Raw genomic sequence first — 21,849 nt, 5'->3', positions numbered from 1 at the left:
TTCCCAGCATCAGCAGACTGATGTGGACCAATCAGAGCACATCACGCACGGCAAATGCAGAGAAAAGGCGTGTTAGTGTCTCGTATCTGCAGAGAGTTTCTGATTTTCTCTCTTTGTTGCTGCTCGGGACGCTTTACCAACTCAACATGTGTCTATTTGACGTCCTGGGAATGAGACTCAACAATCAACTGTCTTTGTGGTGCGTTCAGGAACAGCTGGGGCAAATCCTACTGATTCTACCTTTAACTTTAATAGTCTTTGAATTCTGTTAATATGACGTCAGCTTCAGTTAGCTTTGACTGGTGAATTGCTGACATTTTTGTTATTAATGTGTCTTCTGACAGTTATCTATATTTAGTGAAACCAAGATGTCGTCAAAAACTTACCTTAAACCTTAAACACAGAGACGGTGACTAAATGTATTTCCAAAATGTTGAAATCTTCCTTTATAGGTGCTGCACTTCAGAATTGATCACCCATTGAACTCTAAACAAAAAGGGACAGCGTATCATCAGAGTAGCTAACTGCTGCTAGCTGTACTCTGTTTATGACTGTAGAGGCTGTTAGCCTGCTAGCTTGGTTAGCCGTGCAGCTAGCCGGACGACCACACCATTAACACAGAACCTGGGAGAAAGAGGTTTTCAGGTCACAGCTAGCTGGTTAGCATGCTAACTTGAATAGATATCACAGCAGCACATAGACGTCTGTGACACAACATCCAAACTGTTAGTTATTATGTTTTAATGTTTTAAACCACAATTGTCACATATTGCAGCTTCAAAACATCTGATATATGAAATAAAATGTTGTTTGACTTTGTTTGGAGTGACGAGTCGAGTGCAGCCTTGCATGAAATATTTATTCCTCTTTTCAAATAAATATAAGTCAACAGGTTCAAACATCGACATGATGCAACTTTATATAATCATAGAGAATCTGAAAGCAAAACAAACAAAACTTCCACGTCTGTGCTGCCGTTTACAAACTGCACATGTGGATTCAACACAAGGAGCGCAAAACATCTGGAGCAGGATCCAGATGTTCTTCTTCTTTCACCAAACAAAAGACATTATTTTAGTTTTAAGGCTGACGAGCGGATTGTAGAGACGTCCAGCTGCTAGAGGGCATGCAACACACACACACACACACACCTGATTCATTATAACTGATAACCTGTGATATCATGATAATTATCATCTAACCAAGCAACTGAACACTTGTTTTTTTATATATTTGAAGAAAAAAAACTGAATTTATTAAATCACCTTAAATGTTTTTTTTTTCATGGAAATGATGGAAAAAATATTTCAAATAATTCAAAATTAATTGAATTATTCTGTTTTTAAATTAATGATAAATGAAACTGAAAACTAATTTTTAAATGAAATAAAAAAAAAGAGACAAAACTGAATAAAAACTAATTTTAGGAGCCTCTGAAAATAATTATTTTACAGTTGCAGGTTTTTGTTTTTCAAATGTTTAATAATCTGAGTTAAATGTCGACTGCTACATTTAGGGATTAATATTTTTATAAGTCACAAACTAAATCAATTATTTTACTTGTTAAATAATGAATGAAAGCTTGTTAAATTTGTCCCACTCAGGCCTCCGAATCCTCACAACACACACACAGTTTCTCGTCTCGTTAATAAACAAACTGTTTCCTTGCTCTGAACGTTCAGGATGAAAAACCTCAAATTTTAATTGAACTTCTTTTGAACTTGTTTGGAACACTTCCCTGCAGCTGTTTCACAATAAAGGTGGGGCTGAAGTCGTCATCAAATATAGAAAATACCCTGAAATTAAATTAAGTCAATTTGTGTGTTTCTTCACCACAATAAGATAGAATGATATAAATGTCTTTCATTTATAATCGTTACAGTACTGAAACAAAGAGCCGATTTGTTTGTGGATCAACGTTAATGTTCGCTTCTGAAGCTTATCGAACAAAAAACCCAAAATATTTCCAACTTTTCATGGCTGCGTAGAAAGACGTCATTTTGGCTGCAATCTGGGAGACGCTTTAACTGTGAAAGGGCGGCAGGAAGGACCAGGTTAACCACTGAGGGCTGAAATCATCGATTCATTAAAGTCGAATGATGATGCTGACCGTCAGGCGTTTGAGTTTCATATCATTGCTTCAGATTATAAACTAATGTACAGCTGATAAAACGACCTAATCCTTATTAAACTGTGAGACCAGAAAAGCTTCAACATAAACTAAACAGCTGAGTAAAAACAGAAACACTGAAACTAACGTAGGCAACTTAAGCTTCTTTGGTCGACTTCACGCGGCAGAACAAGCGTCCACTGACCGACCTGTAGAAACTCATAAATCCTCATTAAAACAACTTTATTAACACAGTTCACAGCCGACAGACGGACTGCAGGAGCCGACACACTCCTCGGAATCATTCGCTTGTCATACGTTGCGTATTGATCGTCGTCAGCAGGTTCGTATCACATCTCCTTCTCCAGATGTTTCCTATCGTATCAAATCCTCATTAAAAGACTCAAATTAACTCCATCGAGTATCAGCTTCTTCTTCTGCGTCGACCAGATCCATGAAGAAACACTTCAATGACCCACACAGGAAATAGTCCCTGAAGAGGAAACTACGTGTTTTTGTGGCGCTCTTAAAGATTTACGTCTTCAGCAGGAACCAATGAGCTTCGAGCTGAGAGCCACAGAGACAGACATGTTGTTGGTTTGAATCTGAACATGGGGTTTGTTAACAGGGAAAAACACCGGGCTGACCCTTTAATGAGAACGTATTATGTACAGTGACCCGGACGAGAAAAGATCCGGACAGGAGAGAGAACGCAGCAGCACCGCCGCGGTCCAGAAAATAAACCGTCCTGTTTCAATAAATCTACTAAATCTGTTAAAGTTGTGCTTTAAGACAACGACGCGCGAGCAAGAAGAGAACCGGAGTGAAAACTAGGCAGCAGGTTGTTTTTTTTTTTCTTTTTTGTTTAGTTTTTTTACAGGATTCAGACGAACAGACGGAGAATCAAACGTTGGGTCGTCGTGAGAGCAAAGAAATGTTCTACTAGATCAAGTTCATGGTTAATTATGGAATCAAGTCGTAGTCCGTTAAATTATAGCTGCAACTGTTGATCTCACACACACACACACACACACACACACACACTAGTTCTGTTTCCTTCACTGAACAGCTGAAAGATCGGCTTCATCGTTTGAGTCTCGTGTTAAAGCTCAGACACGACGTCGTCCAGTCGCCTCAGCAGCTGATGGATCTGAACCGAACCTTTTTCAGACCGTCAGTATTAAAGACCCTGTTCATCAGGAACAGGACTCCTGGTTCTGAGAGGGAAGCGATCACAGTGCTCGTGGGTCACAGGACAGGACTGTAAAACATCCAGAACCTCTACGTACGGAGGACGATCAGAACCACTGGGAAATTAAAGCTGGATTTCTGACTTTTGGTCACAATTCTTGAAAAGATGAAATGTGTGTTCACGTGAAAATAACAATAATAATAATAATATCAGTTTCCTGTTTGATTCTGAAGGATGAAACAGGATTTTCCTGCGAGTTTAGTGGATCCTGATTCTGCAGATTACCTTTTCTGCTCGTACTGCTACTCGTATCGCTTTAAATTTAACTTGTGTTTTTTGTGTTTTCGTGGCATCAAAGTTTACTGCTAAGATTCGAGCACTTGATAAATATGAACAATGTATCAGGTAAGTATTCCTGCTTTTGTTCTCAAACAGTGATGTCAGTTTTATTCCAGCGAAGTGAAACAATAAAGTTTCGTATTAATCGAATTCAACAGATGTTTTTGTTCAGCCGATCACCGAAGATAAAGAGTCGTCACCGGCATCTCAAGATATTATAAATCTATCCTGATGTTCGACATTAGGAAACATATTCAATGAGCGCAGAGACATTTAGTGGCTGTTACTGAGTCAGGATCTGTCAGATTTGACCAATCACAGCGTTAAGTTCACTTTACAGTGAATTATCTGAGCAGCAGGTCGTCATGTTGAGACCAACAGCTGCAGGAGGCGACGAGCGAGGAGAAACTCAAAAGACCAGGCTGAGGTTGAAATCCACGAGGAGACTCAGCGACATCTGCCAGAAAAGGCCGGTGCAGATCCACCAACATGCAACCAGTGGCGACTCCTCACAAACATCTGCACACACACACACTTTTAGCGAGCTGACATAAATTAGGCCTGAGATGGTAAACACGAGCAGATTGGTCCAGATCCTCAGGCTGCAAACAAAATAACGTCTCTAAAAACAACAGAAGAAGAAGAAGAAGAAGAAGAAGAAGAAGAAGAAGAAGAAGAAGAAGAAGTGGAGGAAAACAAACAGGAAGCAGCGTCCTGACGCTTCAGTCTGGACCAACAGTCCGACCTGAGTCCAGTCTCAGGACAACACGCGTCATCGTCCTTACAGAAGAGCCATAAAGGTCTGACAGGTTCACATGCGAGTCAAATCCAACAGGATGTGATGTCAGCAGAGGGCGGGGTCACGGAGATGTCATCTAAGCTTTAAACCAAAGTCAGTCGCTTCCTGTTGAACACAGTTGGATCTGCGTCGTCTCAAAAAGTCTTCTCAGAAAGAACAAATAATAATAACAATAAAATAAAAGAGTCAGAGTTCGTCACCGCCCGACAGCAGAGCGGAAAAAAGACGTCAGCTGAAGTTCTCAGAAAGTTTCTGAAACAGGCAAGAAGAGTTAACATTCATAGAGGGGAGACGATCGGGAGAAGAGAGGGCGCCTGTGTTGCTGATCACTGCTGATCCGGATGTCCATGGAAAGTCCTTCTTCTGGGCCAGGATGAGGCTCGTGCAGTTCTCTGTGGGCTGGCGCCTCCTGCTGGCCGGGTGAGACGTCACCTGCTGTTACCTGTTGTCCTTCAGCAGCAGGCGGAAGCTGTGGAGCTGATGGATGCTGGTGGACAACCTGAGGGAGACAACAGCCAGAACCATGGATCAATGTCTACTTTGTAAACTTCACGTGAGGTAAACACCAGCTTTCTCCTGATCCCGCCTCCACCTGATACAGGAACCAATCAGGCAGCAGGACTCCTGAACGTACGTACCTGCCGAAGCCGTTGATTAAGGCCACGATCTCATGTCGAGTCAGCTGGAAGCCTTTAGAGGGGCTGTGTTCTGGAAGGTTCTGGATCTCTTTCTCAGAGAAGAGGATCTTCAGAGCTGTACCCAGACCCTGAGTCTACACACACACACACACACACACACACAGTTACAAAAGATCTGCAAGTTCTTTGCTTTGTTTCATATTAAAAGCTGGAAGACAAACGTGGTGTTAGCAATGAGCTAGGAGCAGCTAGCTTCACATTTAGGCATCTGTTAAAATTAAATAAAATGTTTTCTGACTTCCTGCTGAGAGTTTGAGGAGACGTTCATGACTGCATGTTAAATATGAAGCTACAGCCTGCAGCTGGTTAGCTTAGAATTACACTAGAAACAGCTAGCCATGCTACCAGAACATTTAAAGCTTATTGATTAAGATGTTGTATTTCATTCCTACATGAAGGAACCAGCAGGCGCCAACACACACACACACACACACACACACACACACACACACAGTCTCACCTGCAGTTTTCCCCACAGTCGACATTTGCTGCAGCCGACACAGTCCATGATCCTGGAGATGTTTTTAAAATGGAGGCGGAATTCCTCCTGAAACATGAACGAAAAGTTTCAGTTCATCACTGAAACATTGACGTCATACGTACGTAAACAGACATTAAAAGGTAACAGAGTTTGACGACACAGACACATAGAAAAGACAGCTGCTCTGTCGAAACCACAAAACCAAACAATGCACGACTCGTTTCTCGTCCCTGTAAATTCCGGCTTCACCTTTAAAGTTTTGGCTTCCAGTTTCTGTCCGGCAAACATGGACTTCTCATCAAAGTGCATCGGGAAAGTTCTGGAAGCAAAAAGGAGCCGTTAGTTTTATAATAACTACAGAACGAACAGACGAACTGCAGGAATACGTGATTCCATCCTCACCTGATCTCGTTGAAGACCTGCAGCAGCAGCTCCTTGGTGGCTGAGTCCTCCTGACTGTTTCCTGTGTACAGGTTGATGAAGGCTCGTTCGAAGTACGGCGCCACCTTGTAGAGCGCCCGCAGCTCGATCAGGTACAGGAAGTACAGGTTCTTCAGCCGCCGCGTGCCCTCGCCCTTCGTCACTGCTGTGTCAAAACGCTGCCGGAACTCCTGAACATTTGGACCCCAGACTGAGCGTCCCCAACCCTCTGAGGAGACACCAACAACAGTTTACTGCAGGATTCAACACTCGTAGAGCGAGAGAGTTCACAGAGAGTCTGTCATGATTGATGTGCTAAATTATCGTCACTACAATGAGCTGGTCGTACCGTCCAGCAGGTACTCGGCACACAGGTGGATGTTGATGCTGCTGTGGAGGCCGGAGATGAGTCGGTAGAAAACTCTCTTCTCTAAACACAAACCTGAAAGTGAAGACAGAAGTTTTATAGTCAAAACAAAGTCAAGAACCCTGAAGAATGTGCTGCTTTAAAGGTTCAGTCCACCCAAACTAACAAACAACACATGTTCTGTCCTCTCTCCAGTGATCGTCTCTGCTGCTTGCTGTGTTATTTGGCTGTAGCAACTAGATGCTGCTAGCAAAAAGCTCAGCTAATGGCCCTGACTGGAGTCTGCCTGGACCGCGACCAGACAACTGGGCTCATTAGCCTCCAGTGAAGACGACTGGACGGCAGACTGGGACTGAACTACAGAGGTGATTTACAGCAGCTCTGACCAGGACTTTGGCTCAGAGTACGGGAAGACACATCAGGAGAGGACAGAGCGAGAGAGTCGGACATCATCAGCGTGTAGAGACAGAATATCTTCACATGTTACTGTGAACTGAGGACTGATTTGGACCGAACCAGAGGAGACTGTGGAGACAAACCAGAACTGTTCTGGTGACTCTGACTCAGTTTGTGTCCAGTCTGAATGAAGTGAGTCTGACGACGAGTTAACGAGCAGATTAAACTGGTCTGAGTTCAGTCAGAGACAGAAACTAGAGTTCAGGTGGTGGATGGTTAGATTTTTCTGTCATAATATTTCCTTTCTTCACATTTGTGAGTTTATGTTGTTGATTATCAGACTCAGCAGTGAACTGAAGCTGCAGGCTGTCAGACTGTCACCTCTGAGAGACAGAGGGCTGTTAGGAGGCTAGCTGTTAGCATGCTAACTCCAGTAGTCATCTCTGAAATACAGAACAGAGATGACTCCGACATCACTGTTGTTTCTTCACACTGTTGATGTTTCACATTTTGTAATGGTCATTTACAGATTGCACAAAACATGAGGATTAAATGATAAAATGCACTTTTGGAATTTGGTTAAAAAATGACCCTTGAAGCAGTTTTGTTTCAGTGAATGAACTGTTTTCCAGCTGCGCTCTCAGTTGTGTATTTATAGACTCTGCACAGAGCTGTTGGCTTCTTTTATCAGAAGCTTCTGACTGATGAATTCTGGATCTGTGCAGCTGAAAGACGTTGAAACAATCATTGACATAATAACAGGGACTCGAAACTGGAAGTTAACTTTGCAGATTTAATATCCACAATAGTGAAACAAGGTAAAAACAAAAGCTTCAATACTACATTTAATAAAATGTGATATTTAAGATTTTTACCGAACTGAACTATCATCATCTATCATTCATTCATCTCCAGCACACAGTTTCTCTTCTCTCTCTGAGGATGAGTTTGCTGCACAACAGATGACTGACAGCTCTGTTTGTACAAACACTCACGCTGGTGAAGATGACAGACGTGGCGAGTTCTATTACAAGTTCTGGTTCCATTAACACGACGATGGAATGTCAAACACGAAGTGTCTGAGCTTGTTCTTAAAGACTTGTGTTTGACTATTTTTGTCTCTGAGGTTTTCCTTTAGAAACTTAGAAGTGCTTCACTAGTCAAACTCTGACACCGCCTGAGAGTTTTTCTGGGTCCAGAGCTGCCAGGAAGCAAATGTTTGAAAAGGAAGTAGAAGTAAAAAAAAGGTAAAAGATATCACAGAATGTTTCCTGTAGAAATATGTGGAGGATGTTTTTACCTTCAAGCCAGTCGTAGAAACCTTCTCCTGTGGCTTGAGAAACAAAAAAGAAAAAAGATCTTATCAGTTTTTTGAGGCGCAGCTAAAAATAACATCAAGTGAAGATGAGTGTCAGTAGTTTTACTCACCATCGTCGTCTCCTGAACGCAGAAAGACAGAGAGAAACAAAGCTGTTAGATCTGCTCTATTAATAAACACCAACACACATGAAAAGGTCTCAGCTGCAGCTTCAAGGTTCATTTCATCGTTGCTCTACAACAAAATGTAAGCTGTCGTCATTTTATGCTAGAAAAACACTATTTTCTGTAGTGGAGTGTTGAGTGCTGTGGTACGACAGCAGATGCTTTAAATCTGAATATGACTCATTTGAGTTGTTTCCGCTGATCCGAGGCAGATTAAAATACAACATCATGAGCTCAGAAAGAAGAACTAGTTTGTGTATCATGTTGAGGAGGAGATATTTATTTTCAGGGAAACAGTTTTTCAGACAGTCGCTCCTTGAAGATTGATGGAGGACGCCGGCTGCTTTAATTCCATCATTTCAAAAGTTAAACTCTTTCACGGATTGTGTCTGATGTTGGGTTTCATTTCTTGTGAGGCATTATGGGTAAAACAAGAGAGATATTCTAGAGATAGCTTCTTTTATCAAGATGAGTCACGAGTGCTTTGACTTCCTCGACAGTTGCATCAAGTCTCAAATGAAACTTGTCAACACTGAACAGCCTTCTTGCCCGGATTGTCTGATTTTCTCTCTTTGTTGCTGCTCGGGACGCTTTACCAACCCAACATGTGTCTATTTGACGTCCTGGGAATGAGACTCAACAATCAACTGTCTTTGTGGTGCGTTCAGGAACAGCTGGGACAAATCCTACTGATTCTACCTTTAACTTTAATAGTCTTTAAAGTCTATTAATATGACGTGAGCTTCAGTTAGCTTTGACCACAAATGTCCTTCAGAGGGAGACTTTTTACTCTGATACTCTGAGTACATGTCAGAGCCTGTAATCTATTACTTTACTGGAGTAAAGCAGCTGTATCTGAACTTCTGCTTCTACCAGAGTCTGTTTCTACACAAGCATCTGAACTTCTACTGGAGGACAGAGATGTTGAACAGCAGTGAACAGTGGCTACAGTTAAGGAGCGTCTGGGTTTTGATCTACAGAGCTGCAAATGTGGATTTATTCCTTTAAGTCTAAACTTCATTAACAATGTGGTTTCTGTAGGTTGATGATGAGCGTCATGACCAGGAGATAATGTCAGTAAATAAGAGTCAAATAAAGACTTTGTTTCTCTTGCCATACCAAACATTACTAAATCATGTGAAAGTCGATTTATCTGATCAAAGAATCTATGAACCAGAATATGATTCTGACGTTTGAAGGCAGATTTCAGTAACGAGGTGAGGAGGTCGGATTCACTCGTAGTTTGTTGAAGCTGCAGCTGATGAAACTTTAAACTGAACAGTTATTGATTTTATTTCAGCCTCACCTCTGCTGGGAGCCAGAGGGTTCAGAGGTCGGTACACTGATCGGGGCCTGTTGACCAGAAAAAGATTTATATTAATGATCAACATCTTTAGAGTCACACTGACACAAGGCTTTAAATATGAACTTTTACTATTATTTCACTTGTGGAAACAACATATTTTTGCCTCCTGCTGTTTGTTGCGTAAAAACGCAGTCATTACGCGATTCTCTTCATAACCAACAATGATCATTTCATTGTCTGTGTGTGCGCGTCTCACTTGAAGCAGTTTTCCTCGTAGATGCTGTTCCAGACTCTCCAGGCTGAAGGACCTTTGTATCCGGTGTATCGCTCCGGATTCAGCAGCAGGTCCACATATTCTGCATCTGGAGAGGTTTCATCTAACACACAGGCGCGCACGCACACACACACACACACACACACACACACACACAGGATTATTAACGGTTCATATCATGGAGATCGGGTCAGAACTGGTTCAGGTATTGTGCTGTCGGGTCAAACATTGTGGATTCTCACCATCCAGCTCACAGAAGTGGTCCTGAGCATCGTCATGTCTCGCCCAGTCAGCGAACGCCTGTTTACTCTGGTTACTGAAACAGGAAGTGAGAAAAACTCACAGATTAGAAATGTGGGAAAATATAAACAAGAGAACAAACAGCCAGCAACAAATTACAAGTAAAATATGTCCTTTGTAAGAAATGAGTAGAAAGATGGCACCAAAACTACAGCGGGCAGCAGAACCACTAACTGCTGCTGCCTGAGACGGTGACCCTCAAGTCTGCTCTGAGGTTATTTTTAGACCTCTGATTGGAGCCAAGTTTTTTTTATTCTTTTTATATAAACACTGTTAAAACAACTTGTGACGACGCTCCACGCTCTCCGTGTCAGAGACGCAGTGAAGATCAGTGTAGTCTGTTCCTGTGGGACGGTGGGAAGTGAGCAGCATCTGTCTGTCAGACGCTGGTTAATGTTTGACTGCCTTCTATCAGCTCCTGAAGCTGCTTTGCATTGTGAGTAAATGAGCCGCTGCAGCCGACAGATTAAAACCCGAGTGTGGCGTCACCTCAGGGTGCTGTTGATGGCGCCCAGCTCTTTGGCCTGTTCACAGTCGTTCATGTCCGATATCGTATTGGCTGCCTGGGAGTACTGGAGACAGAGACAGAGAGAGAGAGAGACACTGTTATGCCGATGACCTCATGCTAATACAGTAACACAACAAGGATCAATACACCTGAAATATTGGACTCCATACTAAAATAACATACTTTGCAAAATCCAGCTGACACTGAGACGACTAAAGGCTAAAATGTCTTAATATCAGTTTGTGTAAATTGTCTTCTTTTCATTTTTAAATGACAAATTACTTTAATCAAATACATCAGAAACATTTGGATATATCTGAAAAACAAGTATCTGTAATCTGTTATTGTCAAATACTTGTCTAACTGTCTATTCACACGTTTTTAAATCAGTTAAATCTTCACAGCAATGAATCGATCAATCATCAACATCCCAAATTGTTACAGCAGCAAAGGGGATACGTAAAATAAAGAAAGAGGCTACAACCAGCAGCTGGTTAGTTTAAAGTCAGTCTCTTTGTGCACAGACATGATAATCATAGTGTTTTATTTATAGGAAAATCCCATAATGCTCCTCCTGTGAGCCCCTAACCCCTCGAACCCACCGGGTATGACTCGTTATCTGGCGAGCGCGATGCTGTTTTGTTGCGTCCTCCACCTGACTTCATATCCCAGCACGAGTCAACAAGATCAGACAGGAGTGATGCTCCTCTGTCTGATGTTGTTGACTCGCGCTTTGTGTCTCTGCTGTGGTTGAGTAGCTACGTAGTTTAATCATTTCTTTATTCGTCTGTTTAATGTCAATATTTCTGACTTTGTTGTGCTGTAGATTCCGATTGAAACTTGACTATAAGCACTATGTCGTTCTGCTCAAAGACGCTCAATCTGACTCGATCTGCTCCGTGCAGATTGAAGTGGCTTCCGTCAAATGTAGACCTGCCGGTTTTTCTCCGTGGAGCAGAGCGGCGAGACGTTTCTGGGACGCTGCTGAGGCGTGTTGTGGTGCAGCGGGTGGAAACACAAGAGTCGTCTAGAACAACCAGATCACCGATGAGCTCCAACAAACGTGACGGCCCCAGTGGGGTTAGTCTGCCACACATTTGCGGTGGAGTTACATTGTGTAAACTCCTGAGACTGTTTCCTCACACACCGCTGAGCTGGTGTTTCCTTCGCTCCCTCCCGCTGGTTCGAACAGAAACACTGAGTTTCCTGGCTGACGGTCAGTGAAGCGGAGTCGACCTTGACTGAGACGAGCGCAGATGTCCAAACACTTCTGGGTCATTACAAGACAAACACCAGGCTGCGAGCCAACGCCTGGCAAACACTCAGAGCCTCGGTCTCTACATGGAAACTATGGAGGAGATAAGCGTGTGTGTGTGGAATCAGCTGATGACACAGAAAGTGCTGGAACACATGCAGCTGCTCCTAAACTCCATAAAATCAGCAGTTTGCAGAGTTACAGCCTGCAGCTTCTCGGCTGTTTGGTGAAAGTCTGCTGATATTGTTTGATACAAAAAACCTACAGCGAGCGAATAACTGAACCTTTTTACACATGAAACTTTGAGGTGTTTTTAAAGACTTCAGGAGGAACAGACGGAGCGAAGAGCCACAAACAGGAACTCCAACAGCACTCAGAAACTGACAAACATGTTGTTGATCTGATGACTTTAAGAAGAAGAGTTTTGTTTTACTCAGGTGCCTATAAGAGAGTTTGATAAACACACTGAAGAGGAACTCTAACATTTTTAAACCTGAGCTCGATATTGAAATGTTTTGATGTACAAATAATTCTCACAATTGGTTCAGTAGATGGACTGGTCCTCAGCCATCAGCCGCGACATCGCTGCAACCGTCAAAGTGGACTCAAAGTATTTTTGTCTCCGACAGGCTGACGACGTTACAGGAACGATTCCTACAGAGAGACTTTTAGTTCAATAGGATGGTTTGTGCTGCAGGAGGACGACGGAGTTTGGAGTTGACCTCAATGAACTGCCAGCGAGAGTTTATTCCCAAAGTCATGAGTGAATATTTAGCTGATTTTGACGATGTAGATGAGGCAACAACTGCAACAACTCACCTCTCGTGAGATTTCACAGCGAGACTGAAGTGTTTCTGGTTTCAAAAAGGATCTAAATATTTATGAAGAACGTCTCCCTGTCATAGAGAAACAACCTCGGCCTGTGACGGTCGTGTCAGAGGATTATAATTATGAATCATTTACACGTGAAACATCTTAATATAGAACCCAAGGTTTAAAAATACAGGAATTCCCTTTGAATAATTTATTGGAACTAAAGGTGTCACGTTACAAAATATTAAAGATTGATATTGTGTTAACGGTGCACAGATGATAATATTACGTATAATAATCATGCATCTTAACGCTCGTTTCACATAAAACAGAACAGTTCATTTAGTGTAACTGTTGTTTTGTACAGTTACAGTCTCTCTCTGCACCTCCGTACAATCCTGTATTTATTCATTTATTTACCAAAAAAAGTGTTTTTCCTATTGTCTATAGATATTGTGATAATAAGACTGTTATTGTCATTTCTTTACACCACAGTGATTGCGTATTGATCATCTGATATGGTGACAGGCCTGGTTGGAAGCATCACTGTCACAGACTGGTTCCATTCATAATGTCCATGATTTACTCTTTAATTCTGATTTACTACTACATCTGGACTTTAATTCACACAACGTTTCTGGATCTGCTTTGTTTGTTTGTTTCATTGCGATTGTTGGAAATAAAACAGTGAAAGAAAAATGTTATAACATTATATACGTATGATAAATATCTGCTCATAAAGGCTTAAAATGAAGGATCATCAGTTTTTTCTCTCTGTGTGTTGAGACGTATCTTCTATATTAATCTCAAAATGGCAACAGACACAAAGGATTATGGGTATTAGAAATGGATATAATGCGTGGACTGATGGTTAGTGTTCATCAGAGCTACAAGTTGGAGTTTCTAGTTAAGAGAATAGAGACAAATGTTTCAGTCAAACCCAACGTTCGTCTCCTCTGGTCTCACCTTGTTGTAGTTCCCAGACTTGATGCCCACTGGGATCTTACTCTAAACAAACAAACAAACATTAAGAAACAGTTTCGTCTGAAGAGAAAAATTCATTGAAAAGTGATTAACAGCTCATGAATAATATATATACACACACGTAAAAGGCAAACAGACAAACTTATGTGCATTAAACACCAGTCAGAGAGCAGACCGATGTTAAAGTGTCTTCCTGCCTTGTTTTGTTCCTGATTGGTTCTTTTAAAAATATCTAATTTACCACATAAGAAAAATCTCTGAGTCTTATTCTGTGTGTCATCATGTGAGCTGGTGTTGGTGTGGTTGACCTCTGACCTCTGGGCAGGGCTCCACATGGCAGTCTTTGATGGCACAGTGTCCGTCGTCGGGCCAGAAGGGACACGGTCGCTTCAGGTTCACCTGGACACGAGACAGAAAGAAGAAAAGGTCTGTGAGTCGCCGTTGTTTTCGACAAGTTTTAGTAAGTTCAGTGAAACCGACTCCTCCATCTTTGTTGGTCTCTCCTCATTAACCTCATTTGAACAGCAAGCAACTTCATTATTTCACCTGATTGTCTTCTTATAGAAAAAAAAACATGCATGTGTGATTAAGTTTAGAGCATTATTATAAATAAAATATCCACAAGTTAAAACCAGCTGGAGACTAAAACATCTCGGACTTTAACAAAACAGTTAATACATTTCTAGATTTTCCAGCTGATGTGATCAACTGTTGCTGACTCATCCACCTGTGCAAACTTCAGAGAGCAGAAGGTGAAGCTTTAAACGTCAACAGGCGCTCAAATATCTCTTTCTTGTTGCGTGTGTTGGTGGACAGCCGCAGAAGTATTTCACAATATTTCATGAAAACATCAGCGTCCTTCCTGTGGTGTAACAGCCACTCCAGATACAAGAAAAACAACAACCGCTAACAGCTAAAAATGACGTCTGCTTCCTCCAGGAACAGCAACAAGCAGCTGAAAGCATCCAAACAGACAGGTTTTGTCGCTGTATTAGCGCAAGCATGAATTTTAAGGAGTGTCCTGTTCACAAGTTCATGAGGCAGACTGAAGGACAGACAGGTTCTGGTCCAACAGGTCCAACATGTGGAGACTAAACAGAGAACTTAAGGGAGAACTTGTTTGTACAGACTGCAGAATATAACTCATTTTTAAATGATGTTATTTTTGTGCTCACACACCCAAAAGTCACACTTCCACTTTCAGGGAGATTAGAAAAAGGGGAAGGGGAAGAACACAAATGTGCTTCTCACTGTTCAGTGTTCACTCCGAATTCAGTTGTAAAATCTAAAAATGTTCACCATCTTTTTTACATAAAGGGCTGACAGGTGTGAATATGGCAGCAGCAGCAGCAGCAGCAGCAGCAGCTCTTACTCTGTAGTATCTGAAGTAGTCCTTCTCTGTGAGCTTCTTGATCCGAGGGTAAAGCTTGAAGTTGTTGAAGACGTCGATGCTCTCGACGTCACAGAAGCAGTCGTCCAGGACTCCGGTCAGCTGAAAACAGAGCAGAGACGAACATCAGTTTACTAACACTTAAATCCCACAACATGAAACTTCTGTTAAAAATGCAATCTTCAGTTTTACTTTTGTACCAAGCAGCTAAAAGGTTAGTAGCAGCACGTGTCTGACGCTGCATGTCGGCGTGTGATTGTTGCACATGTGCTATAAATCGACATACTTTACATGTTGATCTGCAACACGCTTCATTAGTGATGTGTTGCCTCTTCACAGCAGGAGGCCAGCAGACACACACACAGACAGAACAGACTGTCTACCTGCTCTGTCATACATTATACATCCACCACTGCTGCTTGAAGAGGCGGCACAAAAGTCCACATAGTTACCTGAGCAGAAGTACTGATTCAGCTTTACTCCAGTAAGAGTAATAGATTACAGGCTCTGAAAGTCTTCTATAATCCATATTTCATCCACAGAGTCTAGTCAGATGTAAGGAGGTATTACTCGTACTTAGTTACTTCCCACCTGTGGTTACCTGACGCCACACAGGTCAGATTCAGACCCACAGGATGCTGCTGACACGTTCGACTGAGACTGATGCGTTCGCACTGTGGAGCAACTGAACAGCCAGGAACCAGTGAAGCTCACACCACTAACGAGAGGCTTATTAATTACCTGCCACTAACCTACCAACACCTGGAGTGTTGATCCACTGTACACACCTGGTTCAACTGACAAACTGTGTCCGACTCCGGCGGAGTTGCTCTTATACTCTAATTTCATTTAAAGTTTAACGAGAATCAAACTGACATCCCATTTGTAAGATTAAAAAGGTGCATTGTTTTCTCTCACGTACTTTTATACATTTACGGTACATTGATTAAGATATGTAATTTATGAGCTTTACAGGTGGGGGAATGTTAAAGTCCGGCCTCCTGGCAGCTGGAATAAACTATGAACTATAAGAATCCCACAATATCTGAGGGATTCATGCAAAATATGTATATTTATGTAGATGTTTGTACATTTATAATGAAAAATATCAGTTGATGTCTGAAGTTTTAATTCTGTGATATTGTTATCGGCCCGGACTACATATTTCCAGTATCGGTAGGGTTCTAGCTGCGAGCGAAGTGTTTGGTCAGCTCAATAAATTACGGCTGTAACTGATGATTATTTTAATAGTCAGTTACAAACTGAGCAGATTCATTGTTTGTTTGTTTTCTAATCAAATGTCAGAAAACAATCCATCACAATTTCCTGCAGCTCTGACGACTCATCATTCCAGCCTTGAAGAAAATCTATTAAAACTCTTGTTGAAAGAGCTGCTGACAACAACACGATACCTCGTGTATGAGTGAAACTAATTCAAACTCTATTCAAAGTTTTCTTATCCTACGTGTCTCTTCTGGCTTCGTTATTTGCATTTAAACAGATCTGCTGCTCAGCGTCGAGCTCACACTGGATCACCTGCTGTGAAACGTAAAACGACCCCATTGTGGATTTTTTGTGTGTTCACTCAGCGACTGAGTTGTGTTTACTGACAAACAGTTTTCTTAATAGGAGGCCAGCTGCTGCCTGTAAGGTCGGACAATCAGGACTCATGAGCTTCTCGGAAATCACTAAGAGGCTGTTTACACCTGGAATTACAGGTAATCCAGACACAAGACAGAGCTCTAAATAAACAGGTTAATGACCAACGAGATGTGTCGTGATCCGATCACTCAAACTAACTTGTGGATTTGGTCTGAGACTACGTGTATTCTGCAGTGTGAGTGCTGATGTGTCCCTGACAAGGACGTCATCCAGGTAGGACGCAATAGTTGCAGTAATGACAGGGAAAAGAAGAAAAAGAAGAAGAAGAAGAAGAAGCCACAACAACCAGCAGAAGTGATGACACACTGTCTGATCTCACTGTGATGTAAATTAAATGTTAGGTGTCTGTTAACCTGTCGATGTTTGCAGCAGCTGTTTGTGAACACACCGTGTGTTTCAACTCATCCAACCACTGAACCAGTCAGCACATCATCACCAGACTCCATTAACAAATGTGGTGATTTTAAGAGTTGTTGAGTTAAAACAAACTTTCTAACGTAGTGAAACTGTGTCTGTGACAGATTGTAACTTATTGTGTCCTTGTTGTAAATTCTGCATTAAATCTTTCAGCTGAAGTTGTTTGTCTCCTTGTAAAAAGTGTCAGTTTGTGGCAGCATGTCTGTACCAGCCTGTCTGCTTCTGTGTCTAAAGTGCTAAAGTCTTACCTGCCAACACTGATCAGCTGTTTGAACACACTGTTTACACTGATTTCACCATTTACACTCCATTTATGAAAGAAGAAACATGTTATTGATCTAAACATGTCACATGTTACAAAGACACTAAACAGTAACAATATAGGCTACTTCTTTGTCCCCGTGGAGAAAGTCCCCAGACTCCCTTAACAAATGTGTCAGTTTAGTGAGTTGTTGAGTTGGAGACACTTTATAAACTCTGTGAAACTCTGTCTCCGACTCATTCTGCATTATTTGGACCTTCTTGTTCATTCAGCAAATGTTCTACATGAACTTCTTTCTGTCTTTGTATAATAAATAAAACACGGTGTCTCCAGTGATGATTATTTGCATATAGAGCCGGGACGTGCGATCTGATCACTGTGGTCACTCAGACGCAGGTTAATGCCACGTAGGAAACATCTACGGCTGTTTAAGATTTTATGATGTATCCAGCTAACTTCATATCCAAGTTATTCTGTGAACTAAACAACAGTTATTTATGCCAACACCTGTAACTTCCTCATCATTTACACGGATGTTACCGGGGAAACATTGTTGATGGTGCTGAACTAGTACCAACCAGTTCTCAATGAATTGTGCAGATCAAGTAAACAAGCAAACATGTGAAATTAGTCATTGAGCAAACATGCTGTCAACAGTAATGGAATTTAACTAAGTATATTTACTCAAATAATGTACATTTGAATATTTTCGACTTTCTGCTATTTTATAATTCCACTTCACTACATTTTGAGGCAAATATTGTATGTTTTAGTCCACTAAGTTTATTAGATAACTTTATTTACTAATTACTTTTTTTGTTTTCCATTAATCTTACTCAAATGTGACTTTTAGGGTAGTTAAACAACACTGCAGTTCAACATCTATGTGATTAACTGAGTGTCCACTAACAGCTGTACAGTCAGTGAATATTGTGTTTGGTATAAAACTTTATTTACAAAAGTTTAAACCGATGATTGGTGCCAAATTAAATAATTCTTTTCAGCGACACTACAAAGAAAAACCTCTACAAAAGATAAAATGACCAATATAAACTTTACACACACAAACAGAATTATTAGAAGAAGTTAAACATGGAGCCAGCTCGTTTCTGGTTATTGCAGTAAGTCAGAGTATTTGTGTTTTAAAGCCCTGACAGTCTCCGTATGGTACACAACACATCACATGAAGCAAACCTCGGCTGACCTCTGTGTGCAGCAGTCCACCCAGCGCCAGGAAAGGCAGGCAGAGGCAGATCTCTCTCAGCATGCTGTTGTTGGTTCCTATTTCTGTTTTCTGTGTTTTAATCTCCCTTCAAATTAAAACTTCCTCTCAGTGAACTTGGTGTCCATGTGTCCCAGCAGCAGCAGCAGCAGCAGTCTGCGGGCTGAGCTGTCACTACAGACCTCCAGTCCCATGCTCACCCGCGGCCCCGCCCCCAAACATCCAGCTGTCAAACGAAACCCCGCCCCTCTGCCGGCGCATCAGAGGTCGTAGTCCACTTCCGGGTGTGGAGCCGTTAGGAGAGCTGGCTGGCCGTACCGCAAAAGACTACAACTCCCGTCAGATGGCAAGAGGCGGGAGCTCCGTTACGGCCAATCACAGAACACCACGCTTTTCTAACCAGGAGTAGAAATAACAGCAGTTTGGGTTCAAGATTTCATGTTTGAGCTCGTTTTTGGTTGTCCGCGTCGTCGCGACTCTGGAAGTATCGAAAGGGCGACGACATCTTTCTGAAATGTTACTTTTCGAAATTCTTGTGTTTTTCATTTTTTTCAAATAAACGAATAATGTGACAGTCATGTGATATATTGAGTATACTGTGAGTCTTTACGTGTATAATACCAGGCGTCGTTCACACGACTCACATGAAAAATCAAAGCTGTTTGTTAATGGACACAAAATGGAAAAGAAGAAGAAGAAGAAAAAACAACCGTTGTTTTTTTAAGCTAGTTAGCTATTTGCCGACATTTTGTGCCTGGATTTATCTGGATATATATGACGAGCAACTGATGTTATAACTGCTGGAATGTTTGTTTTTATTGTTATTATTGTTTTTAAAGTAGTAATGACTTTCACACAGAGACGGAGGAGAGTGTTGCTGCGAGCTAGCATCACACACACACACACACACACAAGGTGACGTCAAATTAAGATGACAGTAGAAAATGCTAGAAGATTTCCTGAATGGTAACTGTTGTCGTGTCGTGCCGCCACGTTTGGAGCTTTCCGTGAGCCCACAGAACCCTGACCGACGCCTCCCCGACCGTACTGTCACACTAAGCACCGTGTGGAGGTGACTCACCTGGCAGAAGCAGCTCTGGTCCTGGCTGTCCGGGGTTCTGCTCGGATGCTCGCTGTGCTGCGTTTTGGGTTTTGCGCTGTTTTGTTGAAACCAGCCCAGAACAAAGTTCCCGAGGAACCAGGCCATTAGCAGAACGGCGAACGCTTGTAAAGTTACTTTCCACATCCCTCACGGCGCTGCTGGTGCTCCGGTGGCGGAGCAGAACCGAGCCAGAAACAGCAGGACTCCTGTCCGCGCAGCTTGTGCTGCTGTGTGGCGAACTGGTAGCTACGGTAGCTTCAGGCTAGCTGAAGTTAGCATCCGCAGGCTAACAGTGGCTGTAGAACTCGGAGCGGGTCGGTGGACTGAGCAGCCCGGTGTCCGAAGACCCTCACACGGACAGTTAGACTTCGGACTCCCCTAACAGAACCGGGGTCACTGTTGTCAGACGGTACATGACTCGAGAAGTTTGGTACACCAGCTTCCTCTCTTCAGCATCAAGCTAGCGCAACACAAATTAACGCTACTTCCGGGGGACATCTTCAAAATAAAATACCTGTAATTATTTGTGATGAACGTAGTCAAAATAAAAAGGTCAAATACAACTAAGTTCTCCGAAAACACTTCATGTACAGATAACTTTATATATCAGTGGCAGATATATTAACTCAATAATAGAGCCGAAGCCACGCCTCTTCCGGTTTCTCTCATGGGACCTTATTTGATTTTGTCTGGTAGTGAATGAAGAGACCAAACATTTATTGATCCTGTTTGAACTGTGTCCTGAATCACACAGATGAAATAAAATAATTTCTCCTGTCAAAAGTGTCAGTTTGTTGCATTAAAGTCAAACCTTATGTAGTTCAGTGTTAAAGCTCAGTGACCTACATCCACTCATCAACAAAGCACCAGAACCAATATGGAACCAACTGGACCAGAAAAGGTTCTGAACAAGACGATACTGTAGTTCACAGAGCGGTTAACATGAGATAAACCGGTATGCTTGACGTTGCTTTAATTACTATTTATTACCATTCAAATATGATACGTGATATGTGAATCATGCAAACAGAACATTAAAACAAACTACATCTACTGCCTTGCTGTTGTTTTCCTCCATGCCTTCATGTGGCACTGAATAACGGTCAGAAGATTTTTTTGCAGAATGTTTTGATGTCACAGTGAAGCTGACCTTTGACCTTTTGGATATGAAATGTTATAAAATGTCATCATTTTACCCTGTTAGACATTTGCGCAAAATGTCGTCCTAAATATCACATTCGTTGTTTAGTTTTGTCCAAAAACCTTCAACAACCAAATTCTAATCAGTTCATCCTCGAGTCAAGCTGAACTTACATACATATGGATGGATGGACAACCTGCAAACACGATGCCTCCGGAAGCGACTATCGCCGACGTGGAGGCATAAAAATAAATGTACAATTTTCTTGATGGAAATTAGTTATGATTTGTTTCCACAGAAAGCTAAGTGAATCTTTCACACAGTGTGATTTCATGAAAAAGTCAACGCAAAACTGTAAACAGACTGAAGTTTGAGTTTGCCAACACACTAAATGTAGGTGTCTGCACGAGGTGAAAACATTAAACTTTCATTGACGAAATGTATTAATGTGGTGGGGGCTGCCTTCATCTTTTTCATGTTGAATTTGTCACATACAGATTCCAACACAACTGTGTTTGAATGAAAACGTAAACTCAGGTGAAGTGTCGTGGTCCACAGAACAGTTCTGGAGCTTTACAGTAAAACAGAGTTGCAGCATTCTGCTAAACAACTGAAGCAGCTGAGACTTGGTTTAAAACAGGAAACAACCAGAGAAACATCAGATGTCTCTTTACAGTTCGTCTGCTGTGATGTCTGTAATTTAAAGTGATGTGAAAAGATGTTATTTCAATCAGGAGAGACACGTGAATGAGAAAGTGAAATGTTTATTCTGACAGATGATGTGAGATGATGAAGTGTTGACAGAAAGTCTTTGGCTCTTGGACTCTACAGGGAGATTTTGTAATGGAGGTCCGTCTGCACGTAGCAGCAGCTCTATCCACTCATATACACATATTTACACATAATAACTCAAAGAAGACAAATGACAA

General features: G+C 41.8%; 1 protein-coding gene across 3 annotated transcripts; it reads right to left on the bottom strand.

The window, feature by feature from the left end:
- Positions 1–840: 840 nt before the first annotated feature.
- Positions 841–20,332, bottom strand: ero1b (endoplasmic reticulum oxidoreductase 1 beta). 3 transcript variants are annotated; one of them, XM_030411299.1, is made up of 16 exons: positions 19,759–20,332; positions 15,097–15,216; positions 14,040–14,123; positions 13,707–13,748; positions 10,654–10,736; positions 10,107–10,180; positions 9,847–9,967; positions 9,591–9,637; positions 8,231–8,242; positions 8,103–8,129; positions 6,389–6,481; positions 6,022–6,268; positions 5,869–5,938; positions 5,599–5,685; positions 5,079–5,212; positions 841–4,939 (listed from the first exon to the last, which is right to left on the bottom strand). In XM_030411299.1, exons 1-16 carry the CDS (start codon positions 19,921–19,923, stop codon positions 4,879–4,881), a joined length of 1,467 nt encoding a protein of 488 aa, XP_030267159.1. In that variant the 5' UTR covers positions 19,924–20,332; the 3' UTR covers positions 841–4,878. The 3 variants fall into 3 exon arrangements, with proteins under 3 accessions (XP_030267159.1, XP_030267151.1, XP_030267170.1); XM_030411291.1 differs by having other exon boundaries at positions 8,103–8,135; positions 19,759–20,330; XM_030411310.1 differs by lacking the exon at positions 19,759–20,332 and adding an exon at positions 18,660–18,793 and having other exon boundaries at positions 8,103–8,135.
- Positions 20,333–21,849: the final 1,517 nt, after the last annotated feature.

This window comes from Sparus aurata, chromosome 1 (assembly GCF_900880675.1).
Source record: "Sparus aurata chromosome 1, fSpaAur1.1, whole genome shotgun sequence".
Taxonomy (NCBI): domain Eukaryota; kingdom Metazoa; phylum Chordata; class Actinopteri; order Spariformes; family Sparidae; genus Sparus; species Sparus aurata.
Note: the sequence above shows the minus strand (reverse complement) of the source record. Positions and strands in the feature narration are given on the sequence as shown.